This window comes from Telopea speciosissima, chromosome 3, assembly GCF_018873765.1.
Source record: "Telopea speciosissima isolate NSW1024214 ecotype Mountain lineage chromosome 3, Tspe_v1, whole genome shotgun sequence".
NCBI classification, from domain to species: Eukaryota; Viridiplantae; Streptophyta; class Magnoliopsida; order Proteales; family Proteaceae; genus Telopea; species Telopea speciosissima.
In genome coordinates this window covers 32,065,304-32,078,205 of record NC_057918.1, presented here as the reverse complement: position 1 = coordinate 32,078,205, position 12,902 = coordinate 32,065,304, and the positions used below count along the sequence as shown (strand labels likewise).

The 12,902-nt window shown below is 38.8% G+C and overlaps 1 protein-coding gene across 3 annotated transcripts in view; it reads right to left on the bottom strand.

The window, feature by feature from the left end:
- Positions 1 to 12,902, bottom strand: part of LOC122653750 (protein SHOOT GRAVITROPISM 6) — a 177,548-nt gene that overhangs the window by 46,405 nt on the left and 118,241 nt on the right. For all 3 annotated transcript variants that reach the window (XM_043847686.1, XM_043847687.1, XM_043847688.1), the window contains exons 38-43: positions 11,861 to 12,042; positions 11,633 to 11,755; positions 11,461 to 11,521; positions 11,283 to 11,378; positions 9,068 to 9,168; positions 7,751 to 7,856 (exon numbers count right to left, since the gene is read on the bottom strand). In XM_043847686.1, coding sequence (XP_043703621.1) covers positions 7,751 to 7,856; positions 9,068 to 9,168; positions 11,283 to 11,378; positions 11,461 to 11,521; positions 11,633 to 11,755; positions 11,861 to 12,042 — 669 coding nt within the window. The remainder of the gene's footprint in view (positions 1 to 7,750; positions 7,857 to 9,067; positions 9,169 to 11,282; positions 11,379 to 11,460; positions 11,522 to 11,632; positions 11,756 to 11,860; positions 12,043 to 12,902) is intronic.

The following is a 12,902-nucleotide window of genomic DNA, read 5'->3' as shown; positions in this document are numbered from 1 at the left end:
ATCCCATATGTCTGAGTGAAACCTCTTGCAACCAGACGTGCCTTATATCGATCTACAGTGCCACCAACCTTCTGTTTGACCACAAACACCCATTTACATCCCACTGATTTTTTCCCTGGACGAAGATCTACAAGATCCCAAGTATCATTTTTTTTAAGGCTCTGATTTCTTCCAACATAGCTGCCTTCCACTTTCCATCTGCATAAGCTTCCTGCCAATTTTTAGAAACAGAAACAGAAGAAAGAAAAGACACAAATGCATGAAAAGATGGAGAAAGAGAACTATAAGAAATAACGCGAGAAATGGGATGCCAGGTGCAAGTCCTAGTACCTTTGCGATGAGCAATAGGTAGTTCGGAAGGAGAAGTCTCACCAGGAGGAGGAGGATGAGGATCTGGATCCTGAGCCGGCAATTAGATAGGTATTAGTGCCACAGTGGATTGATGCTGTCCCCTTTTGGAGCATCTCTTTTGGTAGGTGATAACAATCGAGTTGTCAATTCTCTTCTGAAATTCACTGATGGTCTTCTGGATTGGAGTCAACTCCCCCTGACTAGGAACATGACCATCATTATTTTCTACAAGCTCCCTTTGTAAAGGAATCCCTGCGGAAGAAAGGGCAACAGCCAAAATGGGCTCCAAAGTAGGCTGGACCGCAGCCAAAATAGGCTCCAAAGGAGGTTGGGCAGCAGCCAAGATAGGCTCCAAAGTAGATGGGAGAGGAGGAGCCTCAAGGGGAGGAAGCACAAACACATCTTCACTAGAACCAAAATTCTCCCCCTGAAGATGTGGGAATGGATAGCAGGAAAGACGTTCATGAAAAACGACATCCATACTGACCAGAGTACGACGGGAAGGGGGATGTTAACACTTATAACCTTTCTCGGTTGGAGAGTAACCCAAGAAAACACACCGCAACCCATGAGAGTTAAGTTTACCATGAGATTTCGTGTCTCTGGCACAACACACACAACCAAATACCTTGGGAGGAACCATAAAGGTGGAATTCCCATGTAAAAGTTCGGCCGGACTGCGGGAGTCAAGAACACGAGAAGGCAACCGATTAATAAGATAGGTTGCAGTGAGGATAACATACACCTTACATTGGGAGGGAAACATGGTGTGAAAACATCAACGCCCTGGTCACTTCCAATAAATGTTGGTTCTTCCTTTCAGCCACACCATTTTGGGCTGGGGAATCGACACAACTAGTCTGGTGAATAATCCCATTATCAGCCAAATATTTCTGAAATTGATTTTCCTTATACTTAGTGCCATTATCACTTCTCAAAACCTTGAGATTAGCCTGGAACTGAGTTTCGATCATTTTATGGAAATGCTGAAAACAGGAAAAAATTTGGCTCTTGGTGTGCATAAGATAAACCCATGTATGCCTAAAATGACAATCAATAAAAGAAACAAACCAACGATGACCACAAAGGGAAGTTTTACGACTAAGGCCCCAAACATCAGAATGCACCAATTGAAAAAGTGAAGAACTCTTTTTATTTGAAATCGAATAAGTAGAACATGTCTGTTTGGCCAGAACACAAGAGCCTCATAAAAAAAAAATGGTCTTATCACATGTTTTGACTAAAGTAGGAAATAAAGATGCTAATATTCCTAATGGAGGATGATCTAATCTAGAGTGCCACTGATGTGGAGATGGTAACGGGGGTGGAGTGAGACGACCATCATCAAGCAGGTACAAGCAAGCACCATGCACCTTACCCAATCCAATCATCTTCCCAGAGGCCAGATCCTGAAACACCCAATGGGAAAGCAAAAAGTCACTTTACAGTTAAGATCACGAGTAAGACTACTAATGGAAAGAAGGTTAGTTGTAAAATTGGGAATATGCAAAACTGAAGACAAAGTAAGGGAGGAAGTGCAGTTGATGATTCCTTTTCTAGATATGGAGGAAAGAGAACCATCAGCTACTTTGACCTTGTCTTTCCCAGAAGTGGGAGAATACCAATGGAACAGGCTAGAGGAACCGGTCATGTGATCCGTAGCCCCAGAATCTATGATCCAAGGATTGGAAGCTACAGAAGCACAATGACCACCAAATGGAATACCTGACCGGGCAAAGTGTGAACCTAAAGGAGCAGAAGAGGTGGCAGGAGCTGATGTAGTAGAGGCAGCAGCTGCGGAAGACCTTAGCATTCGTAGGAAAGCCTGTAGATCATCCTGGGATAGACCAGTGTCAGTAGCCGGGGCTGTAGGAACAGATTCAGAGTGGTTTGCCTTATTTATTGTCTTCTTCTTGGCAGCCCGTTTAGCCTCAAAGTCAGCTGGTTTCCTGTGAAGCTTCCAGCACTTCTCTTTGGTGTGGTAAGGCTTGTGACAATACTCACAAGTAACAATCCCTGTAGTAGAATCACCAAGAGAAACAAGTCCAACAGGTGCAGGGGTAGCCTGGGCAGCAGACTGGAGGGCTAATCTGTTAGTAACAGGAGGACGAAGCATCAGAGGAGACCAAAGCATATGATTGTTCAAGTGTAGGAAGAGGGGAATGACCCAATACTTGAACATGAATCTGTTCATACTCCATGTTCAAACCAGCCAAGAAATCATACACCCTGGTTTTGTCCAGATGCTTCTTATATGCAGTGATATCAGCAGTTGTAGTGGGATGATAATCAGAAAAATGGTCCAGTTGCTACCAGAGACTGCACAAAGTAGCATAGTATTTGGAGACAGATAACTCCCCTTGAGTAGTATTATTGGCCTTCTTCCGAAGTTCATACACTTGTGCAACATTACCAAGCTGGCCATGTCTCCTTGCAAGCAGACCAAATCTGATGGGCTGTATTAAGGAGAAGAAAACCATTGGCAAGGTCTGATTGCATTGAGCCAATCAAATAGGACATAAGTATACCATTGTTGGAGATCCATCTAGTCAAGAGAGTGCCAGAAGCAGTCGGCATGGTGATAGTACCATCAATATGGCCAGTAACCCCGCGGCCAGCAATAGCAAAGTATGCCGAACGAGACCAAATCAAATAATTGCTCCCATCCAGTTTGATAGGATTAGGGAGGAGATCACGGTTGTCATTCCTACCAAGCTCATCAGCAGCAGAGGTGCCAGTAGAGACTTCAGAGTCACCCATAATGCAGCCAAAAAATCCAAATCGCAGAGGAGGGCTGTGGTGATAAGAAACCCAAGAAATCCTTCAAACTAAAGACTCAAAATTGGAGGAGAATCCCCTTTCAAGGTCACAATATGTCTCCAAAAATCAGCAGTAGCAGACAAGTGTAGCCCCTAGATCAATTTTTGCAGGGTTATGAAAAAAACCCTGTTTGGCTGAAATCGATATAGGGAAGAATAGGTCCAAAAACTAAATTGGAGTCAAATCTATCTTTCTAAGTGGAGAACCAGCCTTCAAAAAATAAGCACCAACAGAGGCTCAAAACCCTGAGATCGATTTTTTCAGGGTTTTGTTGAGATCGATGTAGGGAGAGAAGCCTACAAAAAGACACTGGATTGAGCTGAAACTTGGCTCGAGTGTGGGGTCTAGAAGAGACTGAGCACTCCTCCAAATATCAGCCCTAACAGAGCACAACAGCTCCTAGATCGATATTTGTCTGGGTTTTGTTGAAATCGATCTATGAGGTCTTCAAGGCAGATCTGAGATAGAAAAAGTATTCAACAAAGGAACCTGCTGCAGTTCTTGATCTTAAATAAGGGAGATTGGTTCCTTATACTTGAGGTGGAATCAATCAAATATGTGAAGCTTCAAATATCGCAGCCAAGGTGTTGTTGATATTGAACAGATTTATTTAACCATGGAATGAGGTGAGAAAGGGCAGCAGCCGGATCTATGGATCACCTCATCAGTGCTGCCCTATTGAAGAATAGAAAACAAAAGAAGAAAAGAGAGAAGAGAAGAGGAGATTGAGAGAGAGAGAGAGAGAAGAAGAAGCTGAAATTAGGAGGTAGAGGACCCTAATTCAAAACCTGCTCGGATGCCATATTAACAGATTTAGAATTAGAGTAAGGCTTGGATGATTAATGATCACCCCAAGCTCTTTATTTATATCCTTGAGAATAGAGGACAAAAATACAAATAAGCAATGTGGGACTAAAGCCCACATAACAGAAAAATAAATGAAACAAAAAGAGGGTCCAAAATACCCCTACGGTTCTAACAGTTCTAACAAAATATTTTACCACACTTCTGGTTTTTAGCAATGTTTTACTACATTAAGATTTATGGAATTTTTAGATTTGAGAAAAAAAACTCAGCATTAGAAAGTTGAAAATTTCACCGACCGCCAAAAATTGAGTGTGTTCTTGAACTGAGGGGGGGGGGGGGTTTGACTTTTTATACTCTTGGAATTTGATTTTTTAACTATTTTTATTGAATTCAAATAGGGGGTATTTGCTTATTTATGAACAATATCTAAAGTAAAATGTTACTTAAATGATATTTGGCATAAATAAGTGTCAGAACCTGGTTCATTACCAATTAAACCAGTGCAAGGCGCCCTACAATAAGGCGGCAGCCGCCTAGGCACCTAGAAATCCGCTCGGACGCCTAGGCGACGTCTTGACAATATGGTTTGGCATTCCTCATTCTAGGTAATTAAACAATCGAATTATTAGACATGGTTTTGTACCACATGCATCCTTAAATTCCCCCTTACAAGTAACAGAATTAAAATTTCTCTGGCCAAAACATCCTTGATATTTGCTAATTTGATGAGTAATAAAAGGGAAAAACTACTTTTCTAGTTGTTTGAGTTGGTTTCTTCCTTTTCCATCAATGTAGTATTGAGCCTCTCATATATATATATTTTTTATTTTAAACCATATTGGAGATACACTTAAGAGGCCAGGAGGAGAGCTAGATCATTTGCCTACCCTCACCAGACCACTCCTTGGGAGCAATGATTCTTCGTATAGACTCGGCCTAAGATCTGTGATTACGGAAGAATGTTTTTTGGTTCAAAACAATAAAATTCATCATAGGAACTGCATTTGATACCAAGTTGAGAGGAAGAGAGAAAAAAGAGAATGATTTGGCTTGTCTATGAGACAAAGGCCACCACTTTATTTAAAATCTTAAGAATATTACAAATATGGTATGATTGCACAATCACACAATTAACACATTAAACATGTGCACAATGAATCTAGATACTCCAATGTACCTAGTTACATTCAAGGAACTAAAACTCGTCTCGAGTATAGGTTTCAACCTGGCCAAATAGCGAGTTGGGGTATTTTTTTTTTTTCAATTAGATGGCTGGTTTTGGTGGGTTTTAGACCTAGTTTGGTCATGAAAGTTGGTATACAGCCTATTTTGGGCCATTTAAATACAATGGCACTATCAGATTTTGCAAAAATCAAACTCTAAATAGGAGTTTCACTAGTGGAAAACTAGGATAAACACTTATTTATGCCTAATATCATTTAATCATTTACTTAAGACATTATTCATAAATAAGCAAATATCCCCCTTTTTTTTGTTCTTTTTTTTATTATCAAAGTATCCCCCTATTTGAATTAAATAAAAATAGTTAAAAAAATCAAATTCCAAAAGGATAAAAAGTCAGCCCTCCCATTCAAGAACAAAAACTAGATTTTCGGCGGTAGGTGCAATTTTCAAATTTTTAATGTTGGGGTTTTTCTCAAATCTAAAAATTCCATAAATCTTAATACGATCAAACATTGCTAAAAACCAAAAGTGCGGTAAAATATTCATTTGTTTTGATGTCCAAAAAAATATTTTCATTCAGAGTGATTTTGATAGCATTCGCGCACACCAAATTAAGTTTGACCGGTGCGTAACTCCTTCAATATAAATCAGATTAAGCAATCTTGGACTTGTTGGAAAGCTTTCAACAAAGTTCGACACCGAATTCTTGATCATTGGGAGGCCCGTGACAACTATGATGAGTAATTACTCATAAGCCAAGGGACTTCTTGTAATATTCTAAACTTTATCTTTTATAAATAAGATGCTATGCTGATCGATTAGTAAATTCACAACCCTAGTCAATCAGCCTGTTTTCTCTCTCTCCCATCTCTTCCTCTTTCGGTTCCACTCTCTCCTTTTCTATCTTCTTCTTCTTCTTCACCTGTTCTGTGCAAGGACTGATTACTACTGTTCTGATTTATTCTGATTTACTAACAGTTGTCAAGGTGACTGGGTGATCCAAGGCATTGGAGGGGAACTAGATGCCTAGGTGACCAAGAAGGACCATAGGCAACCCAAGAAGGCATCCAGCAATAGGGGCTTGGACACCTAGGCACCGCCTAGACAATGCCTCGACAACTATGATTATTAGCAGTAACAGACTTTGGTGAAAGTAGCAAATCTGAAACTGATATAAGTAGAACAGTATAGCGGCAGGCTTTCAATAGGGTTTAGATCTGACCTGCAGCTTGATTGAGAGGTAAAAATATATAGAGAAATAGAAAGATAAATAGATTAGGAATCCACCAAAGCCTACAAAGAGTATCCACTCTTCAACTTCAAAGACACCTAGAATCCACCAGGTAACATTGTACAACAGCAAAGTTTTGGAATTTATGTGCTTGAATGGCTGACTATATATATATATATATATATATATAGAGAGAGAGAGAGAGAGAGAGAGAGAGAGTCTCAAAATATTACCCCTAACATTACTAGAAATAGCCTAAACCAACTTGTAATCAAACTAGTTAGTTGATTGACCAATAAAAGACTTAACCCCTCCAATTCTAAGTAGGAGTAAGCTAACTAATAAAGAAATCTTGCATTCCTAACTACAACCCTTATTTTAGGCCCATTAAAGTAGCATATTACATAGAAAACCCGTTGAACCAAGGCCCAACATTTATAGAACCAAACCCAAAGCTTATTTTCACTAAATAAGCCCACTTATGAGATTAATCTACAAACATTGCTATGATTTCCCATCTGATAAAACCATTCTCCTACAGCAATATCAAGAATCTACCTGACCAAACTTTGAAAAACTTGGTGAGTGACATACCCTCCCTCGTGACTCTTGAGTCTTATATACCTTCCCTTCTGACTCCTTTCCATTACAGTTGAAACTACATCCCTTTGATCCTTCAAACTATATCTAATGTTGGATTATATGGGACAGAATACCGTGGGGGTATTCTGCACTTTTTAGTCTTTTATTATACCTTTTATTATGTACAGCCGACTCTATATTAGGGTCGGTTATGTTAGGGGCAAATCTGTCCATGTAACTTTGATTGATTATTATAAATACGAAGCTTGGGATCAGTCATTGATCATCCAAGCATTACACTCTAATTCTAATCTGTTAACATCTGAGCATTACACTAGATTGGAAAGTGTTTTCAAGAAGTTGCACTGTGCCCCTATTCCACTTGATTTCAAGAATATCTGTACTTCCTGATCATCCGTTCTCTCAATAAAAACCTGGAGAAAACCCGGACTATTGTGCATTGCAATTTTTACTCTCTTGAGCTCCCTTCTCTGAACTGTGCTTCTACTTTTCCATCTGTCCTTCAACAGAACAGGTTTTTCATCGAAGAACAAAATGCATGTAATGTCAATCTGTAAGGACTTATAAAGTTATAAGAAACAACAAACAATAATATTAACTTCATGGAAAAAAAGAACATAACAAAATCTAAACGTCAAGTAATTGGAAGAGGAGATCACAAATAATTTCAGAAAATTCTGTTTAATTGAAAATTGGAACATAGTAATTCAGCCATGAAAAAGCAAATACGAAGGATGTACAATAGTCAAAGACCTGCACTAGCCCTCTCAGACAAAGGCGTCGAACGGTAGGTGACTCATCTGAAACATGTCGACACATTGCCTCGACTATCTGTTCCAACAAGTAACCAACCCCATCACTGCACAGACCAGAACCATTCATCATCAACTGAAATGCCAGTGCAAGAGCCCAACACGAATCTAAAGCACTATCTAATATGAAACCTCAATATTTGAATCATCTTACAAGAATGATATGCATTAGAAAGTAAATACAAGTGAGCTTCACAGATGTTAATTAATAGTACACTAAATCAGGATGACTTACCAAATGGAAATTACTCAAATATGAAAAAATGGAATGTTGTAAAAGAAACCAAGTTCATTATTGTGAAGCAAACCTGATCCGCTTCAAAGATATCTTGTAGTAGCGAGGGATCCTCTCTCTCTCTCTCTCTCTATAGTTTCTACTTTAACAACCTACAATCTGTGCTACTGTGTGAGGCTACAGAGACAACCTTGAGTGTCATCTGAGTTGCTGTTGATCCATTAAGGTTTGATCCATTGATAACTCTTAGGAGGCTACTGGTAGAAGTCTGTTCACATCCTGCAGCACTTGAAGGGTTTCTGGCAGCAAACTTCAGACTACATTATCTTTTCATATGTCCATCGTTTGAACTTTGAAGACCTCCTTTTGGTATTCTGTTGACCATATTCCTGCCTCCATTCAACAGTGAATTAAAGCCCATCCAATGGCTAGAAATCGGTGCATTAGTAAGTTGCCAAATCGGAGTGAGTTTTTAGTTTTGATTCATATTCATTACGGGTAATCTAGCCATCAACTGTGGCTAAGTTCTTGAAGAGTTCAAGTCATCCTTATCCCCTACACTCGAGAGAAATTTGAGGCCCATCAGTGGTGGCCTTGGGTCGTTACTGCTGCTCTCCTTTACTTACTATTTTTGGGTTAGCTTGTAACTTCCATTCTGTCCCGTTAGACTACTTTGAATCTGACATATGGTCATGCTACTATTGAGTGGATGATCTGTTGTAGATTTTCTGGTGAGCTACTGTGTTGATGAGAAGCGACAGCTAGGTTACTAATTCTGAAACCTAGTTACTATTTTGGTGATTTTATAATATCTCTCCATCTACCGTTGGATTGAGATCAACTTTTGGGGTATTTAGGGAGACCTATTATTACTGTTAATCTAGGTGTTCAAGCTGCTTATTTTGTGAGCCCTCCGATCTGTTGATAGGATTCTGATTTCTATAGTAATGATTGAATTCATCAGTAATATACACAGCATAAAAATAGCAGCAAGTACTGAAAGTGCATATAATTAAGACCTACCCATAATGGACAAATTCAGATAGTGCTGCAGCTGCAGCTTCCCTTTGAAGTTTTTGGTGTTGAGTCAAGGCTCTGGTCAGAATCATACATATTGTTGGAACCTGGACAATAAAATTATAAATAATCGTGAAATTACAGGAAAGCACTTTACACTCTAAATTTCTGTTCTACAATCATCCTCATTTAATTCCAAATTTTCCCTTACCTTTTAAACTTATTTACCCAATTGACCCAAAGCCCTTTTGTTCCTTCCAAAGGGATTCAAAGCTGTTCCCAGTATTTACAGAATATAAGAAAATGCACTACTAGAGAGTGAGAGCAATTATCAACTCACAACCACATGGTTGATGCACCTCCAATGGTCTGGAACTTCATCAAGAAGTTTGATCAAGTAAAGCAGTCCATATGGTTTCATTTCAGTCTATCCTCACGGGTATTTGGGATATGTTGGTTACATTTTGGTCCAATGATTTTAATCTTTGTGCAGTCAGTTCTTTTACTACCCAACAATGGTTACCATGGGCTTCCTAATCCAAGCTGCGTCTCTCCTACTCATAGTTGTCAAGGTGACGACATGCCTTGTTGATACTTCATGAGTTTATGTTGATTGCTTTGTTTTTTGATGAATATGCTTATATGATATCCTATGTTTTCTTATATTAGCCATTACTAGCATAATTACATCATATTGCATTGTTATGGCTTCTATGTAATCATAGTTGTCAAGGCGTCGCCTAGGCGTCCATGCGGATTTTTGGGGGCCTAGGCGACTGCCACCTTAGTGTTATTGAACGAGCGGATTTTTGGGGGCCTAGGCAACTACCGCCATATTGTTATCGACCCAGGTTTGGCCTTATTTATGCCAAATATCAGTTAGGTAACTTAAGATATTATTCATAAATAGGCAAATACTCCCCAATTTGAATCCAATAAAAATAGTTAAAAAATCAAATTTCAAAACGATAAAAAGTCAACCCCCCCAGTTCAAGAACAAAAACTGAATTTTTGGTGAAATTTTCAACTTTCTAATGCTAGGGTTTTTTCTCGAATCTAAAAATTTCATAAATCTTAACATGGTAAAACATTGCTTAAAACCAAAAGTGCTGTAAAATATTCATTTTTATATATAAAAAAATATTTTCATTCAAAGCGATTTTGACAGCATTCGCTCACATTAAATAAGGTTTGACCGGAACATAACTCCTTCAATATAAATCAGATTTACGCAATCTTGGATATGTTGGAAAGCTGGTTTTGTGCTCTACCTAATACAAAAAGTCTCAAGTAAAAATAAAATCATTTGACCAGTCAAACTTCTCAGAGAACAAAAATATTTCTCTAAATCGAGAGCAGTTTAATTACTTATAGATAAGATCATATTTTCTAAGAACAGTATAAACTAAATGTGAGACTAGGTATACCAGGACAATGACCAATTCCAAGAACAGTATAAACCAAATGTATGTTTTGATTGTTTTAAACCTCCAATAACCTGCTTCTTCAGTTCTGATGTCTTGTAGTTCTATGTTGATTTTTTATGACTTCTTGTTGCTTAGTATTGATTTTTTATGACTTGATGTGACTTAATGTTGATTTTTGATGACTTGATGTGACTTAATGATGATTTTTTTATGACTTGATGTGGCTTAATGTTTATTTTTTATGATATAAGGTATATATTGTAGCATACTAAATAATGTTAAAAAAGAGGGGAAATAAAAAATAACACTTGGGTGCCTTGGTCGCCTAACCGCTTAGGCACCCCTCTACCGCTTTGTGTCGCCTTGCCGCCTTGACAACTATGTAACATATAAACATAATTGTAAAAAATTATAATTGCTATATTACATATAGTCATTAATGCATGCCTAGGGCACCTAGGTGATGCCTCAGTGGGCGGCTTGTCGCGTAGCCGCTCCTCCAATACCCTGGGTTGCCTAGTAGCCTTGACAACTATGCTCCTACTCCATAGTATTTTCTTCTGTTTTCAAAAGGACTGCAGCTTCAATGGTCCCTCTGAAACATTCCAATTACTCTAGACATGAATTTCCTTCTTCACTATCTTGGTTAAAAAAAAATGTGGTTGTCTGAATATCTTCGAGCCTTTATCTTGTCATTATGTTTATAATATTTTAGTTAAATAATCATCAGCCAGGATAATGGTCAGGAGTCCATAAAAGCTACCCTCAGCGACCAAAGCATATTGTGTTACTACCTCTTTAGGTCTCTTTATAGAGATGCAAGCAGCCAAATCTCCAATAAGATTGATCCACCTCTCATTTTCTCTTTGTTCTCCATCTCTAACCAAGATCTGCACATAGAATCATTGAAATTTTCACCCTTGCAGATCTTCAACGGTCCACAGGATTACAACTGTCTACAGATTATGGTACCTTTCCCATTTCGAGATCCCCAACACATTCACAGAATGCCTGGAATGCTGTTAGAAGGCTCCTGTAACAAAGGAAGAAGAAAAAGCACCAAAGATAACTTCCATAATTAAACAAAGTTATCTAATGTACATAAAAAATAGAATAATAGATAAATGGGTGGCAGGTTATGTACCGTAGAGGTTCTTGCTGACCAGATGCAGCTAGACCATGGCAACTTCCTAAATGTAGTGTAAGAGCAGAGAGAACAGCCGCATAACTTTGTTCCACTGCTTTCTTCCCAATCTTACCACCACCTCTGTGACACATATATAAGCAAGGTTGCTATGGGCTACAAAAGAAAATAGGATGTTTTGAAATTGGTGCTAAGGATTGCCAACATAAAATTGTAAAAAATATAGACCTGAACATAGCAGTCAGAGCAAGAACAGCTGCTTGGACTATTTCATCCTTGATGTGACTCTCAAAGACATGACTAGAATTGTCTCTTCTCTCTGAATCACCTTTAATAATCAGAGTCTGGTTAAGTACAGACACCAGATGATCCAGGAACAGCACGGAAAGTACTGTATGCTGGGAAAAAGCCTGTCAGAAGAAAACCAATGGTTGGGATTCATAGTGAAGACAAATCTAAAGCAGGAAATCTGCAATGAGTTAAGCCAAGGAGAAACAGAAAAAATGAAAAGGCAAATACAAGAACACACATGCCATTTATTTATTAGAGAAAATCTCATCAGAAAATCAAAATATCAGAAGGTGAGCATGAATAGACACGCACATAAGCCCATGCACAAATGTGCAGTCAACATGAAGAAAGGCTGAGCAGGGTGTTTTTTTTTTTCTTTTGGGTGAATAAAGAATTCATTACCAAAAGAAGAAAGGGATACAAGGAGCCCCTATAAAAGAAGAAAAAGAAGAAACATTACAGAAGAACAATCTAAGGCAAAGCAAAACCCAGCCATCAAGAAGGAGGGACAGAGGGCTGCAGTAAGGATATGGGCAAGCCCTAGGATGCAACAATAAATAAGTCTGTTCATTTGGGAATCAGTTACAGTACGAATGGAGACCAAAGATGGCTTGCTACTGACATCAAAAGAGATGGACTTCCAAATCTGCCCAAAGGATCTAGAAAAGGCGGGCCATCTTCTGAGATTACGCTCCATCCAAATATGATTGATGGTGGCACCAAAGGCAAGCTTACCGACAACGTCACAGATAGACTTGCCGGCGTAATCATACCCAACCAGATCTATTCTCTCGCAAATGGAAGAACTCTTCTTCTTGGACAACACTTGTATAGGAGCCCTTTCAAACTGCAAAGGAGAAGGGAGTAAAGGGACAAGCAAAGAAGAGGTGATCGACATCTTCCATAGCATCCAATAGAGGCAGTAGAAGGGGGAAACGGGAATCTGGCTATGAGAAATGACTGCGTTGGGAGGCAATTG